The sequence below is a fragment of the Melozone crissalis genome, unplaced genomic scaffold, assembly GCF_028551555.1.
Source record: "Melozone crissalis strain CALT ecotype California unplaced genomic scaffold, PUWL_Pcris_2 ptg000016l_1, whole genome shotgun sequence".
NCBI lineage: Eukaryota > Metazoa > Chordata > Aves > Passeriformes > Passerellidae > Melozone > Melozone crissalis.
In genome coordinates this window covers 46,516,031-46,542,615 of record NW_026535794.1, presented here as the reverse complement: position 1 = coordinate 46,542,615, position 26,585 = coordinate 46,516,031, and the positions used below count along the sequence as shown (strand labels likewise).

Below are 26,585 nucleotides of genomic sequence, written 5' to 3'. Positions count from 1 at the left end.
GGATCAAAAGTGTTTCTTTCTAAAGCACCAGTTGTATGGTAGTAATTTTAGAAATTTAAGACAGCTCAAACCTGCTGCTGGATTATTTTTAACAGGAGCTTTGGGTGCAAGGGCAGTTCAGAGACTGCCTCGCCCTAGAGGGTGAGAGGTAACTGAAGCAAAGCCTTGGCTGCAGCCAGGAAACCTCTCCATGGGAGAACACAAATTTATTTCAAATTAATGTCTAAGAAAGGACAGAAGAGTGAGCAGCTGACTTCTGAGCCTCTAGGAAACTGCCACTACATGCAAAAACCACTTTCTCTTTTCAGTTTTCCTATTTTCAGTCAGATGATGGTGAAATACTCTACTGAAAACATAGGTGAGGCAGGACAGCTGGTGTAGGACAGCTGGGAAATGGGCATAGTTCAGGGCTCAGCTATTATTAAAAAGCATACACATCTTTCTATATTTATTCCAACTTTACAGCTCCAAATAAAACACATGCAGTCCTGATGAGTTTATAACTAAATACAACTCAGGAGGAAAAACCCTCAGTCTCATCTGGGAAAACCAAACTCATATATACAAAAGCAGCAGAAGATTATTATTTTTTCTGCCACCACATATACAGCTACACTTCTAAAAATACACTACTACCACTGGAGTTAAACACAACAAAACAGAAAAACTACTGTCTTACAAACACAGCCACAGTTTAAAATCAAGCGGCCAGTTCTTCATTCCAGCTCCATCACAGACCTCCTGGAAAATCCAAGGAGGATTTTTCCTCCTGGAAAAGCTGCTCAGGAGGATCCATACATTGCTGTACAGCCCAGCAAACTCCAGATGTGGGTCTGACAAAGTGACTCACAGGGAGCTCAGCAGGGCCAGCTGAACCATTAACTCTGCTTCTTGGGTAGATTTCACAGGGCTCATCATCAATGCTCCCAGCCTGATACCTTTGCACAGTAACCAGTTCCCTCCCTGCAAAAACCATAAACCAAGCTGGCAGAGACATGCCCCTTGTCTCAGGGCATGGCTGCATCTCCCTGGAGAAAGAGCAAGCAAGATGTGTAAGCTGGGACATTCATGCACTTACATGCTTTAACTGGAGGTATTTCACAGGTACAAAATGATTTTAGCAAATAAAAGATAATGCACGCAGCGAAAACGCTGCCACTGTATTTACCCTGCAGCAGCTCCATCTGAAAAGTAAAGCCTGCTGAGACAAAAAACATGCCAGCTAAGGCATTTTCACTGCCACTTTGAAAAAATACTCTTGTAAGAAAATGTGGCTATAACAGAGAGGCAGAGGAATGAAAACAACCATCCCCCATACCAGAAGGCAGAAGCCTGGCACAATCCAAAATACCATTTCTACATGCCTTGCAACAATCCATTCAAAAACAAACAGCAAGCACCACCACCACCAAGTCACAGAACTGCAGCAGACTCCAGCTGGGAGGTAGTTTAATAACTGCTTTCTTTTCTCCCCCCTTTACACCAGAAAATGTTAAGCCTGAAGAGTTTGCTGCAGGGCCTGGCCCCAGGGATACTGAGGGATCAGACCAGGCCAGGGATACTCACTGCAAGCTCCACAGGTGAAGCAGCTGTCGTGGTAGAGGTTGCCCATGGCTTGGCAGGCTTGGTTTGCTCCATACACGCCCTTGCTGCACTTCACACAGGTACCTGGGGGAGAGAAGAGAGGTCACAAGTGGGACCCAACAGGGTGCCTGGGGACACTGGTTGGGTGACAGCACATTTAGCTCCTCATGGTGGCTGAACAGCTTCGGACCATGTGGTTCACTGAAGCCACAACAGGTAGGTGACAGCACCGTCACCTGCCCTTAGAGGTGCTGTTAACAGTGGTCATGACAGTCATCAAACCTCCACAGAGAAACAGTTTTGCAAAAAAATAAACTGCACAAGAACAGTTCTGTCCTTCCTTCCTTCCTTTTCCCATCCTTCCTGACAACCTTTATATACATCTAAACCTGCTTAAGGACCCTCACGAAAGCAGTGAGTATCAGTAAGGGTGCTCAGAGTAATAAAAGCAGTGAGTATCAGTAAGCGGGGCTCAGAGCTCCTCATAGACAATAGTTTCTGGCAATTATTGTCTAAGATAAGCTTGTTGGTCACAACTGATGTGAGGAAAACACAGCTCTTTACTTACCTCCTTTAAATCATCCATTTCAGACCCCAGTTGTGCCTAATGGTTCCCCAACAAAACAGAGCCAGACTAGCTGACATCTACCTCTCTTAACAAGGAAATGGGACATCAAGCCATTTCACTCACTTCAGGCATTGCCCTGCAATTGTGACAGGCTGTTTTTGAAGCAGCACCACCCTTCAGCTACTTCTAACTGAGAAACTTGAATCTCTGATTAAGCAAATAAATGAGTAAGGGGCAGTGTGAAGGAAAAACACATTATGTGTTCCTGTCTCTGGTCTGTAGTGACTCTGATGTGACTTCACCTTGCATCACTACCCAGACCTATTAGTCCTGGCTCTTAAAATCCCTGGTCAAGGGACTGTGAGTCACACCTCACTCCTACACGCCCAGGAGGAGGAACAGCATCATCCTGCCGGAGATCCTTAGTTATGCTAAGGATGATAAAAAAGGTTTCACTTCTTCTGGGGCACTGCAAGCTCCAGAGTAATTGAAAAAGTCTGGAGAAAGTTAGGAAGAAGTTCATTGTGCTTACAACAGCACTGAAAAGTAACTCAGTTCTGGCAGCACCAGGCTTGCACTGCCAGGGTGAGTAACAATTTCTTCCTGCAGCCAGTAGCCCTGGCGGTCAGTTTCCACACCACAGGGATAACACCACTCGGGAGTCCTTTGCAGTAGCACACACATGGCTGCTGAAAAGCAGACACTTGGTTTCCCCAGGTTTTTGCAGAGCAGGCCTGGCTCTCTGTGCATCCAAACAGCACGCTGAAAGCCGTCCTAGTGCTGTGCCAAGCCCCACTGCACCCAGAGCCAGAGTCCACACCGACACAAACCTGCAGAGAGGGCTGCAAAGAATAATTAGTTACTTTGTTTTGTCCAAATCCTAAACCAATGAAATGCTCACTTGGCTGTGGGCCCACCCCAGCACTCAGGCTGGCATCAAATGAACAAAACTTTCTGGGTCTTTTTGAACTGAGCAGGTTTATCTCATTTATTGAAAGAAATATGTTAAGAAAGATAAATCGTACTGGCATTAGAAAAAGGATAAAAAAAAAAGTCAAGGCAAAGATAAGAAAAAATTGGCTTTTCAAATGGATGTGCTGTCCCAGGAATGCACACACTCAGGGGCAGCCTGAATTTCTGTGCAATGATCTGACACAAGAGCTAACGACTCAAAATTCCCTCTTGAGTACAGCAATGCCAGAGCAGAGAGTTTAGAGAGCAGAAAACCTGCCAATTTTCCACGACACCCACCAGGCTTTCCACAGAGCCAACGTATTTATTGCACTGCAAGTGCTGCATTTTCCCCTCCTCCATGCCAATGAGTGGCTGCTCCAGAAAATCTCACCAGCATGCTCCGATTTCCTCCTCTCCACAAGGCAGCCGGGTGACACTGACTGTGGATGAGCAGCAAGAAGAAGCAGGAGGCAGAAGGCACAGCAGCTGAGAGCAGGCACAATGCCCAGTAAAGATGCTGGCAGGCATAAGCCATTATTAAGTAGGCTAAGGCAAACCCCATGGAGGGCAGAAAGTGCCTCTGCCATCTCCTGTCTATCCCATCACGCTTCAGAGCACAGGCACTGCCCCTCTGGCTTCCCAACAGGACAGATCTGCAGGAGCTGTCAAGGCTCTCACATCTGTACCAAAACCTTCCTCCACCTCCCACCCCTCAACCTTCCCAACCACTCTTCCACATTCCTTTCAGTCCATGCTCCATTTCACCCCCTGATTAACCCTCTCACCCACTTCTTTCGATATTTAGGCCCCTAAAAAATGGAAAATAAAGTCACGGACTGAAAGGGCTTTTAAAATACATTGACAATGTTTTTTGTAAAAACTGTAATGTGCTAAATTACCCAACTATGTCATAACCAGACATGCTATAAATATTCATACATATCCTGTGCCAAGGTTGACAATTGAAAAATGGCATTATGGCACATCTGAATCTAGTTTATGTTCTTACATGTATCTGCTAAATCTTACTTGAAAGCCTATTCAATCTCACTAGCAAGTGAAATTACTCTCTAAATAAGTCTTTGCTCTTTCCAGATATAATATTCTGAAGTATTTTAACCAACATACTTGAGCCTTAATCTCTGACACTCAGCACACCTGGCCTGAAAGGCAGCGGGGGGAAAAGTTATTTTTATTTATTTTTCCTTTCCATTTTTTTCCCCATTCACTCCCTGCTGTCACAATGATCCTGATCCTTTGGCTTAGGCTAAGCAAGGGAAAAGCAAGGAAAAATCTGCTCAGCAGCCCGTGTGCAAAGCCAGCACAGCCGGGGCCAGCTCCAAGCGCATCCTGCTGCAGAAGGGGCTCCACGCCCTGCCCCACGCCAGCTCCGACGGCGATTTCCCGAAACACTGCTGACTGTGCTTGCTGCTGCTGTTAAAGTGCCAGCAGCATCCCTCCAGCCCCACATGCCACTGACACTAGTCAGCAGTTCTGGGTCATTTTCTTGGCATGGAGTGGCTTTTAGCAAAAACTTCTGTCCTCAGCGTGAAGCAGAGGGATCCTAAGTAGCCACAGTTCAGCAAGATCCCTGATTCCCGCGCTCAGTAACTTTGCAGCTCCTAACAGTGTTTATCCAAGTACCAATCCCAGCAGACATCCCCTCTGAAATTATGATTTTTAACCTTAGACAACGTTACTAAGAAGAAATGACAGGTTTCTCTTTTACCACCAGGATGACAAACCACACATGCACAGCACCACTAAATTCATGCCTGAGCGGACAGGCAGAATGGCAGCCAGATTTGGGAAGGAAAAGGGATGGAAATTGCTGATTTCAGTTCAATTTCTGCCGGCAGGGCAGCCGGCCCTGGACAACAAAGAAATCTCTGTTCCCCTTCGCATCACGCAGCAAGCAACCGCCCGCGCTGCAGCTGAGTCTGAACAAAGGGACCTTTGGAGCAGAGCTGGGACCAAAAACATGCCCTGGAAGCCACTTCCCAGCACTTGCCACACTCCATCTCAGCACTGCAGACCAGGAGGGCTCTCACCAGGAACAGCCTCAGCTCACATGATCCAAGAGGCTGGACACAGACCTCAAGGGCTGTGAGAAATGGAAGCGAACCCGTGCTCAAATGTCAGTCCCACCCTCAAAATTCAACAAGTGCATTTCCATTTACCACCTGACTCAAAGCCCCTGGAGACATTTTTTCCTCCAAGTGTTGCTATTTCACACTCACCAGAAGGAGTTTAGTTACTTACTGCATCCCACTCACTAAAAATTCAACACAAGGCTTGCTGAACAGCAGCGTTTTCTGGGACTAAGACTTATTTCCACATTTCAGACAACACCAATCTACAGACCAAGACCACAGTTCTTCCAACAGCATCCCACTTCTTTTCAGCAGCCTTCACCTCTACCTTCATCTCCCTTCTCAGCAACACACAGCACAGCCAAACTTTCCTACAAGTGCTCCTGGCTGGGCGTACTAATACTGTCACTTTGAATGGCCACATGTGACAGTGCTTCAGTGGTGAGATTTCTTTCATGCCAATTTGGTCCCAGGTAAGAGGAATGCAGGGGCAGGATGATTCCAGTGGTGTGAGTCTGCTTATCTGGCTAATCCAGAAACAGCAAGTCTGTCCTACTCCTTCCACATACTCTGTGCAAGCCACATTTCCACCATTAGATTGACTCTTCTCCATCAGATGTAACTGGGGCTTTGCCCCCTCCTTACAGGAGGTTGGATTTATGCTGAAGAACCCCCAGCTGAACTTAGAAGAACCACTATCCCCTCTGGTAACATCATTCCCATCTACACATGCATGTCTACACATGCACCCAGTAGATCCTGATGCCTCGTGGCAGAAGTTGTACCTTCACAAGGGTCCTCCCCATCAGAATTCTGCTTGACACACTCTGACAGGGAGGACCCTGTGCAGGTGCAGCTGCTGTGTCTCCAATCCACCTATTTATCCCAGGAGAAGCAAGCCCTCCACTTGCACACACGTGTTTCAAAGACTGTCTGCTGAGAAAAGCCTTCACCCTGTTGTACACGGTGTGATGCTCAGTTCTCCTGGTTTTACTTCAGAATTTCTCTGGAACTTGAACCCACCCACCTTCCTATGGCTCTCCTTTAACCAAGTAATTCCTGCATCAAACTCTAAATTACACACATTGCATGCCTTGCTATGCTGCTCATCCACTACTGAGCAGTAACTCTTGCTGAGAGGTGATTTCAAGGAGATTTAGAGGCCTGGGTGAGATGGAGTGCCTGGAAAACCTGGCAGATTGGTTCTATTCATCACGGGGTGACTGGGTTGTCTGCACAAAGATGGACAGGTGCTCCCTGCCCAGAGAACCACAGAGTTGGTAAACACAAGTTTTTTGTTCCCTTTTTCATGCCACATTCTTGACCCCTGACCTTGCTGCAGACCTTCATGTACACACTGCCAGTGAAGGATGAAAATGCCATCAGACTCACGTCAGTGACATTTTAAGTACCTTACAGTGCCATCAGAGATTATGATAACTCCCATGCCACATGAATGAGGCTCCTTATTTCTTTCAGTCCCACTCTTACTGTATTCTGGCTGAAACACTGATTGCTCCTCTGCCACAACTCTTTGCTTTTTCTTTCCTTTTGGTAGATTTTTCCTTAGCTTGCAAACCCAGCTGAGCTCCCAAGAGGAAGGGAGGAGAAGCACATACTGCTGTAATCTTGAAGAGCCATATTCCAAGCCAATACTTATTTGCTTGGTTTCTGGTAGTGAGATAAGCTTTGCAATCTGTACACACCCACTACTCCAAGTGTTGTGATCCTTCTGGCTTTCCTTCTTCCACCAGGACCTGTCTCTCCCTTCCTCCCCTCCTCTCTGCTGCAGGCAGGTGTCTCCTTTCAGCTTTGGTATTCCCCCAGGAGAAGGTAGTAAAGGATGCCTCTGCTCATTCCTGGTGGAAATGGCATTGTCATCATCACCCACAGACAAAACAGACTCAGAGGAACTTTAATTTTAGTCAGAAATTCTCCACTTGTCAGCCCTGAGATTACCTTTGCTGCACACAAAGTGTCCTGGTGCCCCACCATCAGCAGGGTTCAGTAAAATCCCTGGGTGTGTACAGCCCCAAAGTTAAACGAATTGTGGTTCCAGCAGTGGTGAAACACCAACTTCACTGTGCACCACACTTCCAAAGAGCACTGCTGGCCTTTGAGCTGCTCACACCCATTCAGAGGTGCTGGGCTCCCAGCTCTCCACAGGGCTCAGCGACTCAGCTACTGCTCTGCTTATGCCAAGGGGAAAAAATCTACAGACTGTGCTAGGAGATATTCTCTGCCTGACTGCTGGGAAGCATCCCAGCTTTTCACTGCAAAACAAGATGCCCAGGGCCCTCCTAAATCACCCACAGCTTATCAGCTCTGCTGTAAATAACAAGGAAGCCAGAATACAACAGCTAACAAGTATTTGTAACACAAAAACCATTCATAAAAATTGTTTTATAAAAAACTCTTGGTAAGGGTGTAGATAATCCTCATCAGGTGGAGATTTCCATCTAGCTGTATGAAAAAAGCACTGTTAAAAACGTGATGCTACATGTTACACCTCTAGAAGCATCCATCTGTGCCTGCAGAGCAAGGCACTGCATGCTAAGACAAGCAGTCAAACCTCCCTGCAGACCCCAGCACACTTCAGTCACTCCCAGGGAGTGCAGGCAGATGCTTGGTTTGGTTGTGCATCTGTCTCACCTGAAAACTCATCAGGCACCTTCAGTCTTTGGGATGGTGTCACTTCACCTAACCCTAAACATTTGGGTGGTGCTACCAAAGGATTTGCAGCTCCCCTGATTGCTCCTATTTAATCTACTGTCACCAAGAGGAGGTGAAGGCTGATGCACCCAAAGCAACTCCATGGGAAATCAGTGGGATTTGGGCACCTCACTCCCGAATGTTCTCTGGAAATAATACACCAAAACCTAAACACATCCTAAGCTGGCTTCCAGTGACACCTCCCAGGGACATGGGGGCCCTTCTCTGCCTGCATGGGAACCAGTCTCTCTCACGGGAACCAGTTTCTCTAGAAGGCAACCAGTTGCTCTCTGAGCAACTTCAGCTTTTCCTTCCCCAAGCAAAAGACCTGGGTGATACCTGAGACTCCCTACATCCTCCTTGACAGCCCACATAAATCAAATCAGCACTTCAAAAGCCCTCTTGGAGAACTGAAATTCCTCCAGAGACATGCACAGCCCATGCAGCTCACACATAGGTCACCACTTATAAAAAAACAAAAGGAAAAAAAAACCAGAGCGAATTCTTGGCTTTGTGTATTTCTTCCCTTTCACTCATTATACCTACTCTGAGCAGACAAAAGCATTTTGCACAGCAAGCTGGTGCTGAGAGATAACCAGACTGCTGCTCCTCAGCACAGCATCCTACCTGTATTTTACCTAGTCCCTGGCTTATCCTGTTCTAGCCTTTTACAAGCACACATTTTCACACAGTGAAGGAGAAAGCAGCTCCTTTACTGTGATCAGATTTAATTGTTCTCTATAAACATCTGGTCCTGACTGAGACAGACTGAAGGACAGTATGTTAACTTGACAGACAGGCCCATCTTCAAAAACATTCCCTTGTTACAAAAGTAGCACACAAAATTAGGAGAACTGAAAATATTTTCTATAAAATACTTGGGTCATTTGTACTTTAGTCTTGGTTTCATTTCCTGGCTCTGATGAACTTCAAAAGTGCTGCAACAGACTTCCCTTCACTGGGGAATAAGTCTACAACAAAACAAACTATTGATCCTTTTAATCACTATTGCATAAAAGTGTTTATTTTACATCCTAAAGTTTGGTAGCTTGAGAGTAGGGCATAGCAGAAAATGGCTGAGAAGGCCAGCTGTGTCCTTTGTTCCTTCAAAGGAAGTAAGGTAACTGTGCAAAAAATGAAAATAAAAGTGAGAAAGAGAGGGGGAGAAGGCCCAGAATTAAAATACCTCGATACTTGTTCCTTCCTGTTCCATGGTCTTCAGCAGGGCAGATCTGCTGAACCTTTGTCTGCTGAACTGAGGCTCCACAAAACTTTACTTTTCCCTCTGCCAAGACTGCATAATTTCTTTTTTTTTTCTTCTCACTCTCCTCCTTCCCAAATTTCTCAGACATCACATCCTGGTGCAAAACCTCGTGGCAGGAGGATGTCAGAACACCTCACTAGGGATCAGGCAGCCTCGGTGTCTCCTCCCTCCCTGGGGCTCACTCAGCCACCTGACCAGCCGGGCTCTCCATGCTGCCGAAAATACTCCTGCTTCACTATAAATCTCCCATGGGACAGAAGCCTCCTCCTGCCTCGCATCCTTATTTTGTGACAAAAGTGTAAAATTAATCTGGCCATTAACTGGGTTCCTCTGCCTCCTGAGCCATCCCCAGGCACGCTGTGGATGAGGTATGATCCAGCTGTTTACACACACCGCGAGGAGCAGACACAGCAGGGTCTGCTGGAGAGACCCCTGACACCTCCCCAGTGGAGCTGAATGTCATCTCCAGAAAAACACTCCCATTTTCGAGCACCACTCCCCAGGATCCTGCTGTCCCGACCCCATCCCCGTTATCAGCTCCTTATCACGGCATTCAGCCCCCGCAGCGAGGCTCCCTATGCTCATTCAAACCGCGCGCTTCCTGCAGGGGACGGAAAGCGCCAAAACTTCTTTCCAGGCCAAACACTGTGAGCAGAGCAGCTGAACGCATCACTTTTCTGCGACAGGATAAAAAATGCCCCTGCCCTGCCACAGGGCTTAATCCAGTCTCGGATACCAAGATAAACAAGCCCGGCACAGCCCTCTGCGGGCAAGTCCCCCTGCCTGCTGCCAAGGAACACATTTAGTTATGCAATGTGCAGCTCAGCGCTCGGTGGTCCCCCCAGCTACACCCCCAAAGCTCGGTGTGAAGCTCTGGGGTGGCTCAGACCACCACGGAGCCACCCACCGACCCCAGCAGACGGGACCCTGTGCAGGCTGAGATGCACAGAACCCTTCCTCAGCACCAGGCTGAACAGTTTAATCTGTCCCTGTTCTATTTCTGCGACTGCAGGTCTAAAACCATGAGGAAAATCCATACACCTGGCCTGCTCCCATCGTTTCTTAAGTTAACCATGGAGTTTCCAGCCTTCCCAGCAACTCACTCTGGGTTTCCCTCTCCCAAAAGCTGAGCTATCTTATCGGTTGTTAAATTGTGAAGTGGCACAGCAGGGAACGGAAACACGCAATTTGACCCTGACCTCCCGCCATCCTGGGGTAGCAAATCAATTTAATCCAGGAGGACATTCAATATTCTCATTGGGAGTCCTGGCATGTAAGTGGTTCCTTTCCACTGCTAATGCCAGTGATAACTTCTGGTGGTGGTCTGGACTCGTCACAGACCCCAGATTTAGGGAAGAACGTGCCTACTGCTTGTTCTTCTGCCATCTTCGAGATGCACCAATCATTTCACTGCTGATAGGAACCAGCACCTGGGGGCAGAGGGAAATCCTGGCAACTTTGGGAAACCACCGCCCTCCCCATCTCCAAGCTCCTTCTCTCTTCCTCAACTCCGTGTTCTTCTCCATGATGGCAGCCTATGCAGGCTGGATGGCTGCCTTCCCACCTACACGTGGTCGGGACCCATCCTTGTAAGACACACAGAACCAGGAGCACTGGCAAGAAAAGTTAAGTGCCTGCCTGCTGGCAATGAAGGGCACTTCAAAATGTGCTGTTCCAGCTTCTTCCCAGAACTGTCCCCCGGCAAAGCTGCTAAACTACCTTTGCTTTAAAATTAGAGACGTAGGATTAAAGAAAAAGGTGTCACAGGAGGAAGAGCTTCTCATCCCTGTGATAAATAAAAGTTAAGTAAAAAGTCTCTGCTCTGGGGAGCTGACGGAGCACAACCAAGCAGATGTACAGGTGTACAGGCCAATGCAATCCTGCAGGTCTGAACCCTGCCGTGACACTCTCCAGGGAGCCCTCCTCGTGCCGACAGGGGACTGACTGCCTCTTACCGAAGTAATCGGCCTTTGGCCGAGCATCCATCTCCTGCTCCAGGCGCTGGGTCAGCGCCTCCAGCTTCAGCTCAGCCGCCGACGGCCCTTGCTCAGGCTGCGGAAGGAGGGTCTGGCAGGGCAGCTTCACCTTTGCTGTGCTGGAGCCATCCAGGTGCCCAGAGTCTGACCGTGGCCCGCTCACGCCCTCCGGGAAAAGCATCTGCTGGGCATTGGGAGCCACCATCCCTCGGGAAGCCAGGCGTGAGGAGCCGGGCTCAGGGTTCCCGCTGCCAGGCCTGTGGTTCTGACCGTGGGCCACGAAGTGACCGCCTGGGCCGGGGTAGGCAGCGGCGTGCTGGTATTCCACACTGGGAGCAGCAGGTGCGGAGCCTGGCGGGAAGGAGAGCGAGACACCCTGGTACCACGGCTGGCCGCCGTCTCCTCTGCCTTTGGGACCGCAGGGCTCAGCGGAGCCTGAAAACCCCCGAGCGGGCTGCGCTGAGGGTGCCGAGAAGGATGAGGACCTCTGCTGTGGCGGGGGCTCCTCTGGCCCCACCGAGGGTGCCGAGGGGGTCCCGGCGTTTGTGAAGGAGGAGGACCTCTGTCCGGCTGGCATCGGCTCACGGCCCCCGACAGTTCGCCTGCCCTCGCCGCCGTTCTCCTGCCCGCCGCGGCAGGGCTGGGGGTCGCCGGGGCTCCCGGCCTGCTGCTCCCCGCGCCCCACGCCGGGCTGTGAGGCCCCCGCTCGGGGGATCCTGTCGGGTTCCGCTTCCCAGCCCCGGCGCCCGGCCTGGCTCCCCGGGGCCTCGGCACGTGCGCCGCTCTCCCCGAAGCCGCGCTCCGCTCCCTCGCAGGGCCTCGCCCGCGGCCCCTCGGCGGCGGGGGGCGGCTTCGAACCCCGCGCCACCGGCGGGCTGGGACGGGGCGGGTGGAAGGCGGCAGCCCCTCCGTTCATCGCGGCCATCAGCATCTCCTCCTGCTGCTGCTGCTGCTGCTGCTGCTGGAGGTGGATCTTGGCCATCTTGGTGGCGAACACCCGCCTGGTCTCCTCGAACTCGGGGTTGTTGCCGGCAGCTTTGTCCACCCGAAAGAGACCGTCCTTGGAGGCCTCGTACATGTTGAGGTCCTCGATGAACTTGCTGGCTTCCAGACCCAGATCGTCGTACTTGTCCATCCTGCCCGGCTTAGCGGGACGATCCCCGCTTTCTTCTTCTTCTTCTTCCTCTCCTTGTTCCTGCTCCTCCTCCTCTCCTCCTTCCCGCCGGGATCAAGGCAACGCCTGCAGCGGCAGCCGCTCCGTCCCGCCGCGCTCCCGCCGCGCCCGTCCCCGTCGGGGGCGTGGCTGCGGGCGCGGGAAGGGGGCGTGGCCACCGACGCCCCGACCGTCCCCGCTGACCGCGCCCCAAGCCACGCCCACCCCGGGCAGCGCGCGCTGCTCGTCCCCGCGCCGTGGCGGGGGCGCGCGCGGTCCTTTCGAAAGGGTCGCGTGTGGTTCCGGAGGCGTCCCGCGGTGTCCGAACGGGCTCGGGAAGGGCTCGGGTCAGGCAGCGGAGATGGGAAGGGGGTTAACCAGCACGCTGGTTAAAGTCACCCGCGTGATGCAAGGAAGGTGGGTTTGCCTCGTCTCCCCGCTGGATAATATTCCTCTTTTTCACCATGCAGCCTGGAAATCCTCCTGAAGATGCCTTGTGAAAAATCACAGACACCCGTCGAGAATGAAAAAAAAAAAAACCAAGAGCCCTAGTCCCCCATGAAAAACTGCGAGGAAACTCTCATTCCATAACTATTGGGGCAATTGGTCTGTATGGTAGGAAATGGTATGAATTTTCTTGGTGTAGATAGACATTCTATGCTGGATAGTCACGCTTAAGTAAACATGACTTAAGCGTTAAGTTAACATGACTAAAGGGCCCTGGATCATCACAGGAAGATGATCCCTTGCCTGAAGAATAAAGGATACCTCTGGATGCCCAAGATAACATCAGCATCCCAGCCTTCTGGACACCTTCAGGAACCCCCACCCCATTATCTAGCATCATACATGTAACTGCAGCAAGACCACCTCCAGAGATATTTAGATCAGGAAAGATGGATCATGATGTGTTAAAATTATTGTTGCTTTGGAATTTGGTAGCATATGTGTGATACATAGGGACTGGGCAAATCATGCTGTTCCCAAACGCTTAAAGGGCATAGGAGCTGTGTGTAAAACTGCATTTGGGGTGCCCCAATGTGATCAGGACACTTCATGCCTATGACTAAATATTCACCCATGTGAATCTACACTTTACATCCCAGCCTCCCTCCTCTGTCAGCCTGGGCCAGTTGCAAAATTTTCATGGCAAAACACAGCCTGGGGCTGTCCAGAGGTTGGAGGGCAGCAGTGGGAACTCTGCTGGGTTCCTGGGAGAGGCTGGTTGGTAGGGAGCTGTGGTACCTCTCACTAAACTTACTGGCGCAGTCGATCCTGCGGGCCCAGGCACGTGTCTGGCATTCCCATAACTTGTTATTGTAATTCTCCCCCAGGCTCCAGGAGGGAGGGCCAAATGGTAAGGAATGTGGAAATTCTCTGCCTTTAATAATAATGAATTGGGCTGTGATCAAAACATGTCAGAAGTAAAAAAAAAACAACCAGCAAAACCTCCTGAGCAACTGAGGCCAGACCTGAAATATCCTGCCTCTTCCTGTGAGATTCGGCCTGATGTGCTTAAAAATGATGGCACTGTGAGCCCCTGGAAAAGGTGCCTTGTCTTCTTTCAGGGCAACCTTGCAACTGCTGTGGTGTCTCCAAAGAGGCTCCAAGCAGGACTGAGAGACTGGAGGCTTGTCCCTGCTGCAACAGACTTAGGCTGGAGCTTGAGCTGATAAATGATGAACTTTGGACTCACAAAAATTAGCCCAGCCATAGCACAGCTCTAGATAAGGGAGTTCATGGTTTCTAGGGAAGACAGGCAGATGGGAATCCTAGCACAGGGCAAAGCAGTAGAGCTCCCCCAGTCCTCAGGATCTGGAGAAGTGGCACTCCAGCATATATTGCTACTAACCATGATCTGCCACTTTTTAAACAGATTGATAATGCTGGAGCTTTTCACAATATCAGGGAAACATCCCAACTTCCAAGCAATCCCATCTAACAGACCTTTCCAAGCCCTCCTCTGCTGTGGGGATGAGGGAAGGAGGGGTCTCACAGCTCTCTCAAGCTGATCCCCACAAGACCTCTTTCACTTTGGGTGAAGCTAAACCCCACTTTGCACAAGCCCCACAAGTTCAGGAGAAGGGTTTAGCCTCCATCTGGATGTCCATGGTGCAAAGACAGCAAACCCCTGCCTGTGTCAGGGCTTTTTTGGCTGGAGTGGAAGGGGTTTGCCTCCCATTTTGTGGCTGGGAGAGGCCACAGTGGCCCCCATCAGCTGCTTCATGCTAGGCAGGTGTGGGCTCAGGCCACCAGTTATCAAGAGCCAGAGTGACTACCTCTTTTGTGGGTCCTGACCAAAACTGTCACGTTTGAGGCAGAGCTCAGCTGGGGCAATGAAAGCCAAAACAGTTTCAGTGTCTAAAAAGCATCCTCAGAAAGGGTTCCCGGAAGTCTGCTTTTGGCAACACCCTGGGCTGACCAGCAGAACCACAGCAAGTGACTGAGGCATGGGATGCCTCCTCCTCATCGCTGGCTTCAGGATACTTTTGGAGATGGGCTTATCTGAGATGCCTAGCTTTCAGTATGAAAATGGGAAAGCTTCAATGTTAAAACAGTACGTAACAACAAAGTTGGTACTGAAGCACATATTGAGTTCATATTTGTATGGAGAATGACAGAAAGGAAACACATTATCAGGTAGATAAGGATGGGAGCGTGAGCCCCAGCACTGCTTTACTCACTGGAGCAATATGCAACGTGGACAACGAACACTTGGAAAGGAAATTACACAGTGTGCACCTTCTTTCCTCCTTCTCCCCAAAGGATGTGAAGTTAATCAGGGGAGGCCATGCTCCTATCCAGTACATCAGACTCAGACTTGTGTCTACTGGAGTTTTTTATTCCAACACACTGAGATGAGGCTCTTCCATCCCTCTAAAAAACAAACTGTTTGGTGGAGCAGAAGGATTTGGGAGTAGATATCTCTATTTTCAGCTTTCAACACACAAACCAAGGAAGAATCTAACTTCCATCAGATCATGCATTTTTTTTTCTTTCTTTTTTAGGGTCATGCACACATTTTCTGCCGTTACTTTTTTATCTAACATCTGTAAGTCCTTTTACAGTCCGACCTGCAGGAGCTCACCCCTTTGCAGAGGGAAGGAGTGGGGGGAAGCAGTCTTCTTGCCAAATGGCCGCTCTGGATGCTGCTGACCTTCACCAGCTCTGTAAAGTACATTTCCTTCCTATGCCAGAGGATCAAATCAGCTGTCTGCAGAACAATGCTTACGTGGAAAAGGCTGCTGAAGCCCTTTGGATAGGGAACCCCTCGCTCTGGGCCTGGCCTCCTTCCAGGCTCCGCATGCATGAGCAGACACTTTGATGGTGAGCGCCTTCCAGGGGGGATCGCCGCCAAGCGATTCAAAGGCATTTTGGAGCTGAATTCGCAATGCTTTCAGTGAACATTAGGCAGCAAAATACCTTTGAAGTTTCCTGCTCGGATTTATTCTTTCTGTGAGATTTGGGCTAGGGGTATTCTTAAGTGAGCAGATGATTAACTTGAACTTTCTACTAGACTGGAGATGTAATACTACACTGACTGGCAGACCCTTCTGCTGTGATTAGATATGGTCCCACATGTTTATAGTCCCTGTGACTTTTACAGCCCACGCCTATTAAGAAATTAAGGGGTCCACAATTTCTGTTGTAGCACAGGACCAAAATCTATGTGCCAATTTGAATTAACTTATTCTAAACCCTACCCCTTGAAGAGAAAAAAAACAAAAACAAAAACAAAAAACCCCAAACCAAAACATTGCTCATTTAATCTGTTTTTGTTCCTGTGGTCAAGGCTTACACACTGCATTTATTCATGCAAAATAATGCTGACAGTTTGTAACTCAGCCCCGCTCCACGTGGCAATCTCAGCTGCCCATGGGGTGGAGGGGGGCAGTGACCTGGGGAGAAGCAGCCCCGAGTGGCGTTCCCAGCTTTTGGCTCCACCTCGGTGGGAGTGCTGGGCACAGCCCTGTACTGGGGCAGCACGGCCCTCCAGAGTGGGCAGGCTGGGGCACAGCTCTGCCTGCCTGGCCAAACAGGGAAGTGGCCAGGGAGAGGAGGAAGGGGACCTTCTGTCTTTGTTTCTCGCTGCCACGTTGGTGTCTGGGCTCACATTGCAGAGAGATGGAGAAAATGTGAAGAAATTCTCCACCACAAGTTCACAAGTTTCTCTCCCGTGCCCTCCCCGCCGCTCCGATCTTTTTTCAGTCTGGGAGAAAACGCCCTCATATTTTAAAGCATGACAACAGCCCGCGGCTGTATAGTTTATGGGAAAACATGATTAGGAGGAGTCTGGGTGCCAATTTATAGCCAGATCTCTCTCCAAAAGCAACTATTGCATGCTCACACTGCCTATTTGCAACCAAATGAGTGTGGGGAGCCAGTGGCTGGCAGCCCACCAGGTTGTATGTGGACATGTCCAGGGCTGGTCCCAGTACCTGTGTATCTCCAGGCCGTGGCTGTCCCAGGCAGGTCATTTCCCGCGGGACTACGCACACCACTCTGCAGGGCCTGAGATACGTGCTCTGGTGTGTTTTAGCAAGAAAGTAGTAAAGGCTTGAGGGCTAGAGTATAAACAGAGCGAGCAATTTATAAGGCAGAAATATTTCCAGGATAGAGCCTGGCTTGGTTCTTGCAGGAGCAAATGTGTTTCTTAGCTTCTTGCTAGGCAGTGCCACGGTGTCTCTGAACTCTTGACTGAATAGCAGGGGGAAATGATGGACTTTCCTTGCAGCTTCCTAATAAAAGTTTTCATTAAATGTGCCATTTATCTGCACCTGCCAGATGCTTTATACTACGAAGATGATGCACAGCACTGTAGGGCAAATCAGAGGGTGGAGGAGGAGGAGGGAGGGATGAAGCAAGGTGACTGCAGAGGTGAGCCTGGGGGCTGCTGTGGGTGGGAAGGCTGGGCTCAAGCTGGGACCCAAGCTGTGGGACGGGACGCTGCAGAGGTGGGGAGGCCAAACCTCAGCCTCTGCCTTCCCAAAGGTTTTCAGGAAGGCAGCAGGGCAGGGCAGGGACGTGTTGTTCCTCCTGACGGCTGCCCCAGGGGCCCCTGCATTCCTCCAGGAGGCCTGCCCTGCCTGCAGCCGGCTCTGCCTGCCCTGCCTGCAGCCTGCCTTGCCTGCTGCCTGCACAATGAACCCCCAAGCTGCAGGGGCAGCCTGGGGACTGGGGGCAGCCCAGATGCTCACCATGCAGCCTGGGTTGGTGCATCCCATGCCCCTGGGATCAGGGCAGAAATGGATCCAGACTTGGATGTTTTGGTCCTGCTGTGCTACAAGTGTCTACCACAGGGCATTACGTCTGGCAGGGAATTATGCTAGGAGTATTGATTAACACTAATGGGAGAGAAGGGCCAGGGCAGTACAGGGACACCTTTCCACACTGCCTTTCAGGAGAGGCAGCTCCTTCTTAAATAGCTACACCTGCAGCATCAGTCCAGTGGGGATGCTGTGGGCCCTGTGGGTGGGTAAACTGAGGCAGGGAGAGTTACCTGGCAGGCCACACCTTGGGAAGGTTAGAGGAGCCATGGGGAATCACCAAGATCCAAACAGGAACCCAGGAAGCAGCAAAGAGGGAAGCTGCAGATCTCTGAGTTGCAGCAGCTCAGTCTCTGTGAGGAAGGCCAGAGCTGGGTGCCAGACGCTCAGCTGCTGCTCTGGGGCAGACAAGAACCTTCACCTTCCTCTCCTCAGTTGCTCCAGGTGCCATCAGTGGTGCTGGAGTCACTGGTCTCCCTTTGCTGGGGCCAGAACACTTCCTTTCAGTGACTGCGGATTTGCACCGATGCAGACAGCTCTGTTGGTTTTCCTACCCCTGCTCAAAAGAATGTGGAATAGTTTGTTTTCTCCATTTTCTACTGAAAAGAGCCTTTTATCAGAACAAGAGCTCGCCTGGAGAATTTTCCAGCTCTGTTTCCCTCTCTCTTTATCAGTGCATTAACACAAACAGCGCCGTGACCTTTTTAACCAACATACGTGGCCTCCAGTAATGCTGGGCTGGAAGCGCTCCACAGGTCAGGCGACATCCTGCCATCAGTCATGGGCCTCACGTGCCTCCCTGCACTTCGAGTGGCTTTGCCAGATGCAGTCAGTGCATCCACTCTGTTCCTCTGTGCATGTCCTAGGAGAAGCTCTCTGACTAACAGATGTTTTTAAATGCTCTTTCACATGGGAAAATTGGGAATTACATGTTTTTGTTGTACCCTTGCTATTTCATCCAGCGATGGGGCTCTCCAGGGATGGAGACGTACTTAAGAAAAATATTCACTTCTAAAAGCTTCTACAGATCTTTTTCACAATACTTCCTTGGCTTAACCAGCCCAGCAACGTACACTTGTGTTTCTGTTTTGTGACAATTAGTAAGATTTGCTAATTACACCGCTATGTGCTTAAAGACAATTGATTTCCCTTTGTAGCAGAAAACAATTTCCTGTTATGCCGATTCTCTTAATCTTCATCAGAAACAAACCCAGGCTGCCATTGCCAGCAATGTGTCACGTTCCTTTATTAAATCACTCTCTTTTTCTGCCCCAGTTATGTGTCCTGTGTTTATTATTCCTGATCAGTGGATTGGATCACCTACAGCTGTTATGACTTGTACATATTTTGCTTCATGTATTGCTGGCACCAGGCAGAGTTATTGAAAAGCAACTCCCTTTGCTCAGCAGCTTGCGTGTCTCCTTTGGCAGTGGGACGTGGCTGTAGGGACAACCCTGGACCTTTTACGCTTGGTTTTGGCACGTGTAAAAAACTACTGGCAGGGGAGGAAGTTCAGAGCCTTATATGTGAGTGTGTTGGCCACCCCCTTGCAGGCAGCCCAGAGAGCAAGCACAAAGCACACATTTCTGCTCACGTAAATGTACAGGTTTTGTTTAGAGTTATAGTGAAGAAGACCAGGCTCCTCAAATAAAATAATTTCTTATGCCAGGGCTGAGCACCACCAGTGCAAGCAGAGTGTGAATATTCAACTCATTGTACTTAAGCCTGTCGCATTTACACATTCCTTTGCTTAGTGAGAAACTCAGCAGCTCAGAATTGGTGTGGCCCAGGCAGATGAGCATGCCAGGAAATGTCCTGGAAAGCTTTGTATGGAAGATGGTGCTGGATGGCAACTCCCCAGGGCTTCAAACCAGACCTGAAGTTTTCCAACCCCAGGCTTACCTGAGTGAGAGAACTGCCATGAGTCACAAAGGCTGTGTGAGACTCAGGGCCTCCTGGGACAGACAGGGTTAGTGACTGAAGACTGCTTTGTGATACCAGAAAGCCACATTATTCAGGAAAGGGAAAAAAATTCCCACCTTTCCTCCACATGTCAGGCAAAATCTCTTTTATCATCTGGGCTGCAGATGAGAGCTCTGATCCTCTCCCCTTCTGCACAGAGATAATGCTTCAGTTCAGTTCTCCTCCTGCTAGGGCTGGGAGATGCTTAATACTCCCTCTGATCTACTGTGATCAGCTTCATACTACTTCTTTGAGACATAAACCCCATTTCCATGAAAAAAAAAAACCCCTAAACTAACCACTAACCAGTTCCAGCAACATTTTTTAAGGTCAGAAGCAGACTGATAGTATGTATGTTCACCACTCAGGTTCTGTGGTGATAGACCTGATTTAACATTGAATGCTTGTTCAGCTCAGTCCTTCGATACAAAACCAGCTCAGATCATTGAAAGAGAGGACTGATCAAACATGGAAGCAAAAAAAACATCCAGCAAAACCAGCACATGTACTCTTCCAAGTGGGTAAATATAGATTAATAAAACCAATCCCATTGTAAACTGTATCCCATCTGTAATCCCATCTGTAAACTGTAGTAAGTATTGCAAAACTACAAAAAAAACCACAAAAAAAACCAAAAACAAAAACTACCTCAAAACACCAACCCACCAACCAGCCCCAATTACTTCTTCATTTATAGCAAGCTTTTAGAAAAATCTCCCATACTGCAAGCCTCCCTAGGAAGGAACCAGCAGTGCACTAGTTAACATTCTTTCTAGTGCATGTTGGTTGTGAAAGGTTTAGAGAATAGGAATAGCTTTCTGTGAGGCTTTACACAGAAGGAGGAGAGACAAAGAGGAGAGACTGTACAACCTGCCTTATATGTGGAAATTCTCCCTCCAAAAGAAACAAGGAATTTTTACAAAGTCAGATGAGAAAATGCCATTATTAACCTGATGTCAGTTCTGTGGCATTAGTCTGATAAGACAGCACACAGATTTTATTTTGCAGCAAATCTCCATATTTGGGTTCTAATAAAGGTCATGGAAATATAAATGCCTGTCCAGCAATGCTCATGTACAGGGTTTTTTTTTCAAAGCACAGGTGGAAGAAGCTGGAGAGAGATCTATCTTAGCTAGTGACCTAACCTGTAACAGTGTCCTTTATGTGATAGAAAAAGGTCTTTTGCCTTGCTGCAAAGCACCACGGGTGTGTCCATGTCACCTCAGTTCTCACCCACACCAAATAACACATTTTTCTACACAATGATGTCTTCCAGCACATTGCAGTGCCCCCACCACCTCAGCATCTGAGATCCTTTCTCATGAAATCAATGGCATAGGAAAAGTACTTGGTGACCTTTCAGGACTTTGCCAGCTTTTATTTTCCCAGAATCAATGTTTGAGGGCTGGATTTTTTTAAGTTTAGTCACATGAACAATTTTGGGGTAGAAAGTGTGGGTAGTAATTATTCTTTAAATCTGACAGTACTTAAAATAGAAATTCAACATAGATTGGATCAGTGCAACCACCAATCCTCTATCCCTTAGATGGACAGGATGCTGAAAGTGCCCCTTCTGTGTCATGGATCCATTTCTTGGAGCAGCTTGTCCTGGGTCTGTCCCACTGGGTTTAGCAAACCTCCCACATCATCTTTGGATCTCACTTCATGGAATAAGGACAGTGGCACCACGTCATTTTTACCGTGTGTGAATGCAGTGCAATTTGACTGATCACCTGCCAGCACCCTTCCTTCTCACTTCTCAAGTGTCCCCTGCCCAGATTTCAACCTCCAGCACTATTTACCCACTGAGCTCTCCAAGGGGGCACAATCTATATTAGGCATAAAGATGCCTCTCTACTGTGGCACAAATAACAACTGCCAAATAAATAAGACTTCTGTGCTGAGTTATTTTACAAAGGCTGGGTAACAGGCTGTAGCCTGTATGTCATTATCAGACCCATCTAAGCACAGACTGAACCTGTGAGTCACAATTACTGTAAAACAAACACTGATTGTGCTTCAGAGCAGGTCACCCTTGGAAGAAATGTCAGTGGCTGCCAGCGCAACAGCAAAGCTCTGCTGCTGGCACCTCTGACATCCTTCAAACATACACTTAGCAGGGATTAGGCTCTGTCACACTGTCTGCATCATCTCTCTCACTCATTCTTTCACCACCTTTTTTGTATCCCCTAGACCACACTGAATTACAACTTATTGTAAACACACTGGCAGGACTTCTGACCTTACACTTTTTGTGAGTCTGCTGCTCACTACCTTTCCTTTTTTAGCCTGTAGAAATCTATTCTCTATTTTGATTTTTGCCTGAATCACCAAGTGACATCTACAATTCACTTCCTCAGGCAAGAGCAAATACCCTCAAGTGCTAACAGCAATAAACACTGTGGGCGGCTGCCCGGCCCTGCAGTGACTGCAGCTTTTGTTTAAAGGCACCACAGGGTTGCTGGGCTTACAACATCTTTCTTCATCCTTGTAAATTTATAAAGTTTTTATTTACATCAAACATGCCACCTTCCCCCAAAGAAAAACTCTGTAAAAAGTTTAAAAAAAACCCCACACCCTGGTTCCACAGGGTGTGTTAAACCTTTTACATTAAAAAAAAAAAGGCAAAAAAAGAAAAAAAGCAAAAAAGCAGGACTGGGCTGTGCCACAGATTTTACTTCAAAGGATCTCTTTCACAGTCCTTTTAGGGGCTTCTGAACAGGAGTTTTATGAATTTATAACAACATATATGTCAGGCAGACACTGGAATTCAAATTATTTTAACTCCAACTAAAGGCCTGTGTTTGAATGTCTGAATGCATTCCTTTGTGGCTCAGATTTCTGGAGTCTTAAAACTGCAAAGACCATATCTTAATTGTAAATATTCAATTTCTTAGTCATTGGGGTGTCAAAGGACTGCTGGAGAGAAAATCTGCACAAGTGTGGTCCAGGAGGAAGCAGAAATCAGAAGAGTTTTGTGTAGAGCCAAACATGCTCACTAAGCCTGGCATCTCTGTTATGCATCTGGATATTTGGTACCAAGAATGCATAAACCCCAAATGAATATTGGCATTGCTTAGCTAGTGCCCACATGACAATGTGATCTGTCTTGGGCCTGGTTGCTGAGGATCTGTGAGACTTATTTACTGTTATGTGGGATATTTTTCTTGGTTTCAATTCAGTACAGAGTCTGGATGCCTGCTGGGCTGGAAGGTTACTGCAGAGCTCTGTATTTGCCTCGCTGGTTGTTACTGCTGATTTCTTAACTGTCAGAATGGCTCACAAATGGACTAGTTAGTTGGATGACTGTTAAAAGAAAAAAACATTCTTTTACAATGAACCCTGCAATTGTTTCCTTGGAAACTCCTTTTCAAGCATTTGCTGAACACAATAAATATTTCCATGTGGATATATCAGCAATGCAGTGTACAAATAACCTGTCTAGAATCAGGTATGAGAATGGCTTTATGTTTCAGGAATGTCTGATTGATTTTTAGAAACATGATGGCTATTTTCACTTGATGAACCCCTCAGAAAAAAAAAAAAAAAAAAGAATCTCAATTCAAGTTTCACAATCTAGGCACTACAAGAGCCTTGAGTGCCCTGAAAGTCTCTGAGATGGCTCATGCACAGGAAGCAACTTCCATCCTGTTCCACGCAGAAACAACCATCAATACTTTGCTGAAGTTGCACCTCTCATGCATGTACCAACACAAACACATCAGCAAAGGAGGAGAACCCTGGCTAAGGCAGGGCTTGGCTAAATAATCTGACCTTTTTCTTGGCTTGGCTCTGAAATTTATGTGAAATGTATCAAACCACCCCATTCTGGCTACCTGCTGTGCCCAAGGCCATTGGTCAGCACAAAGAAATTATTTTTTAAATTAACACTTTGTAGTGTTTTGTAGTGCTTCCTTCAAACTTTAAATGCTAGTTAATGGTAGGGCACCCAAACATGAGATCCAGGGAGCAAAGCACACCTAACATTTGGGGTAGCACATATCAGGACAGTTGTTTAGTCCTGGAATCACATTTATGCATCTGCAATTAGCCAAGCCAAATTTCCAACAGGATATATTTCTGAGGCTGACACTAAGCCCCATGTGCTTTCTTCAGTTACATTCTGTTACAATTGTTTAGTTCTTCTGCGCTTCCTTCTCTTTCTCCCAAAGAATAAGGACAAGCAGCATCTTACTGTGACTCAGTAAGAAACTTTAATTCTGCACATTTCTCCACATTGAAAGGAAGATTCAGCAGCAACCTGATTTTAACAAGATTTCCTTCCCACCTTTACATGAAGTGAAATAACCATAACTGCTCTTTTTGGTTTTCACCTCAGAAGATTCCAGATCCCTTTTGCAGCCCAGCAGAGCCTTCACTATTCTTGCACTAAGAAGTTGATAAGGGCAGTTCTGGGAGACAGAAAGGCCTTTTTAATGGCTCGTCCCTGCAGGTGCTTGGCTCCAAGCTCACTCTGAAGAACGAGCTCCTGGACTTCTTCAAAATTGCGGGCTGCTTGCTGAGGCACAGAAACTTTGCCACAAGCTTTGTTATTAATCTGAAAGAGAGTCACAAAAACAAGAAAAAAAAGAAGTTTAACTAGATTGTTTCCTACAATTTAATTTCCTGTATCTAAGCTATCTTTTTACAAAAGGAAAGGGGGAAAGTGGAATAAACACTTTTTTCTCCAAACCCACACTTTCTAAGTAGAGGATAAAATTCTTCCTATCTCCTGTCCACCTAAGACAAAACTCTGATTCATGATACTCAAAAAAAAATTGGAGAAGTGGCCACAGGAAGTCTCAGTTTTGAAGACAGCAAGCAGCATGTGACTGTGCAATGCAGTGATCTTTAAATTTTAAAAACATGACAGTCATATAGGCTGCATGAAATGTCTGGTGGGAGTCTTGGTTTGTACATACTTCTGGGCAGCAACTTGGGTTCTTTACAGCTCAGCAACGTCTTGCAGAGATTCAAATGGAAGATTAATTATTTTTAGAAAAATAGGCTTTAACTTAGTGTATGTTGCACTCATTGTTATATGCTGCACTCAACCCATGGCTCAGTAATCCAACAGTGACCACAAGGACGTCAGCTGCTCACTCAGCAACATCCTCCTGTGTGGGGCTGGTTTTCAGTGCAGCTTCCACCCTGCTTTTGCTTCAGGAGGGCACAATCACATAAGTAAAAATGAGTAAGCCCTTTGGTGGGAATCACGTCAGTTTATAAAATGGTTTTATAAATTCTTTCTGTCATCCAGTAAGGGTAGATAACAGAGAAAGACTACAGAACCTGACTGAGTACCTTTCTGGAGCTGGCATAAAGTTATTACAAAGGCTTTCAGACTTATATGGACTATTTTCAGTGGCTTAATGACAAGAAGGCCAATCACACATTTTAGAAAATGAAACAATTCAAATCTTTTAATGCAGTTAATTACATTACTTGCATAATAATCTGTATATGTACTGCAGATTTCTGACCTCTAGGCATCATTTCAAGGAGATGTCAATCTCCTAAAAGAAACACACATTGTCATGCAGTTTGGACATAAAAATGTTCATGACTTGGTTTTCACCCAGATTTTATCCAGGATATCTCTATGCAACATACAACAAATGAGAAAGACCTAGTTCACTTACCTAGTTTGTATTTTTTTTGTATTTTATTTTAAAGAAAATAAAATAATTTGTGCAATTCTCTGAAAGAGGAAGTTGGGACAGATTTTTAAGGAACAAGATGGAGTCTCAAATGCAGCAAGGATGAGCCACTTCTGTTTTTTGACTAGTCTTGACAATAATTTGCAGTGATGTCAGTAGGCTTTTTATTACTCCTACATGCATCCATAACATGGCATCATAAAAGGCTGGCTGTGTTAAACTTTGCCTTTAGCATCTGGTGTAAAGTAAAAATCCTTGAAAAACACATAGGAGTTAATTTTTAAAGCTTTTGTGAAAAATAACTACGAACAGTTCTTTCTGACAGGACACTTAAGAGAAGAAATGCATTCCACAGGAAAAAGAAAACAGTAAAATCCAAAGAGACACAGTTTTAGTGGGAATATAAAGCAAGCCTCTCAGCTTGCTGCTAGGACACGCAGCCTGCAGTTCAAAGCTATGCCTGCCCAGTTAAAATGTCATTCACTGTCCTCCATCATGCAAATTAATATGTCCCAGTGGATGGATGTTGGCAGGGGGAAATTTTCCACAGCTAGCCTATTCGGTGCTGTTCTCAACAGAAGAGCCAAGCAGCCTAAATCAACTTCGTAAATAAATGACTGCTAGTGGTTGTGTTTTCCTAGAAAGGTTGAGAAGCCTGGGTGACCTGGCACTGTGTACCTTCCCACAGCACATCTCCACCTTCCCACAGCATGTCTCCTGATCTTCCCACACTCTGCTCTGAGCTGGGACCATAACTTTTATCAAACAGCAGATTGATTATGGTTTCACCACATGTTTGAGCATGGCTTTCATTATATCATAGGTATCATGAAGCATTTTACCACTATTCTTAAAACAGGGCAGCTGCAGATTTCATCACATGCTGTGTGTAACAAGCATCCTAGGCACATGTCCTTTTAGTCCAGGGCTTAGGCTCTCAGCAGGAGAAATGCCTTCTGCCATTTCTGCATCTCTCTCTGTGTATCTCACTAGACCTTCACAACCCTTGGCATTTCCAGGTGAAAGTGCCACACAAGAAAAGTGGGTGCTGGCAGCCTTGTATCTCTGAAAAACCATGCAAGAGGAGAAATACACAAGTCTTGGGTCCTCTCTTCCCCTGACGAAGGAAGCTGTTGCTTTTTTCTTCTCTTCTCGCATTTATTTTTTTTTCTTTTTAACATTTGACATTCTACACTATTCCAGATCTACAGAGAGCCAGTGGTAACTACAGAAGTTATAAAACTTGAAATGAAATCACAGAAGACTGAAAAATAAGCACCTTGAGGCTGGAGAGAGGAATTTTTAATTCAACTCAAATATTTTTTTACCATTGATGCATAATCCTTCTGAGAAGTTAGAAAGAAAATAAATATATGTGCACTGTTAGACCTT

The 26,585-nt window shown here is 47.4% G+C and overlaps 2 protein-coding genes across 3 annotated transcripts in view; both read right to left on the bottom strand.

Annotated features, from left to right (window-relative positions):
* The window catches only part of LIMD1 (LIM domain containing 1), a 29,380-nt gene extending 16,994 nt beyond the window's left edge, over positions 1-12,386 (bottom strand). Inside the window, exons 1-3 of one of the 2 annotated variants that reach the window (XM_054273883.1) lie at positions 11,858-12,386; positions 11,131-11,773; positions 1,567-1,668 (exon numbers count right to left, since the gene is read on the bottom strand). In XM_054273883.1, coding sequence (XP_054129858.1) covers positions 1,567-1,668; positions 11,131-11,773; positions 11,858-12,286 — 1,174 coding nt within the window. In that variant the 5' untranslated portion in view covers positions 12,287-12,386. Of the gene's footprint in view, positions 1-1,566; positions 1,669-11,130 lie in introns of both variants that reach the window. The other variant, XM_054273882.1, reaches the window with a different exon arrangement.
* Positions 12,387-23,381: 10,995 nt separating this feature from the next.
* Positions 23,382-26,585, bottom strand: part of LARS2 (leucyl-tRNA synthetase 2, mitochondrial) — an 84,297-nt gene continuing 81,093 nt past the window's right edge. Inside the window, exon 21 of the mRNA XM_054274150.1 lies at positions 23,382-24,091. Coding sequence (XP_054130125.1) covers positions 23,912-24,091 — 180 coding nt within the window. The 3' untranslated portion in view covers positions 23,382-23,911. The remainder of the gene's footprint in view (positions 24,092-26,585) is intronic.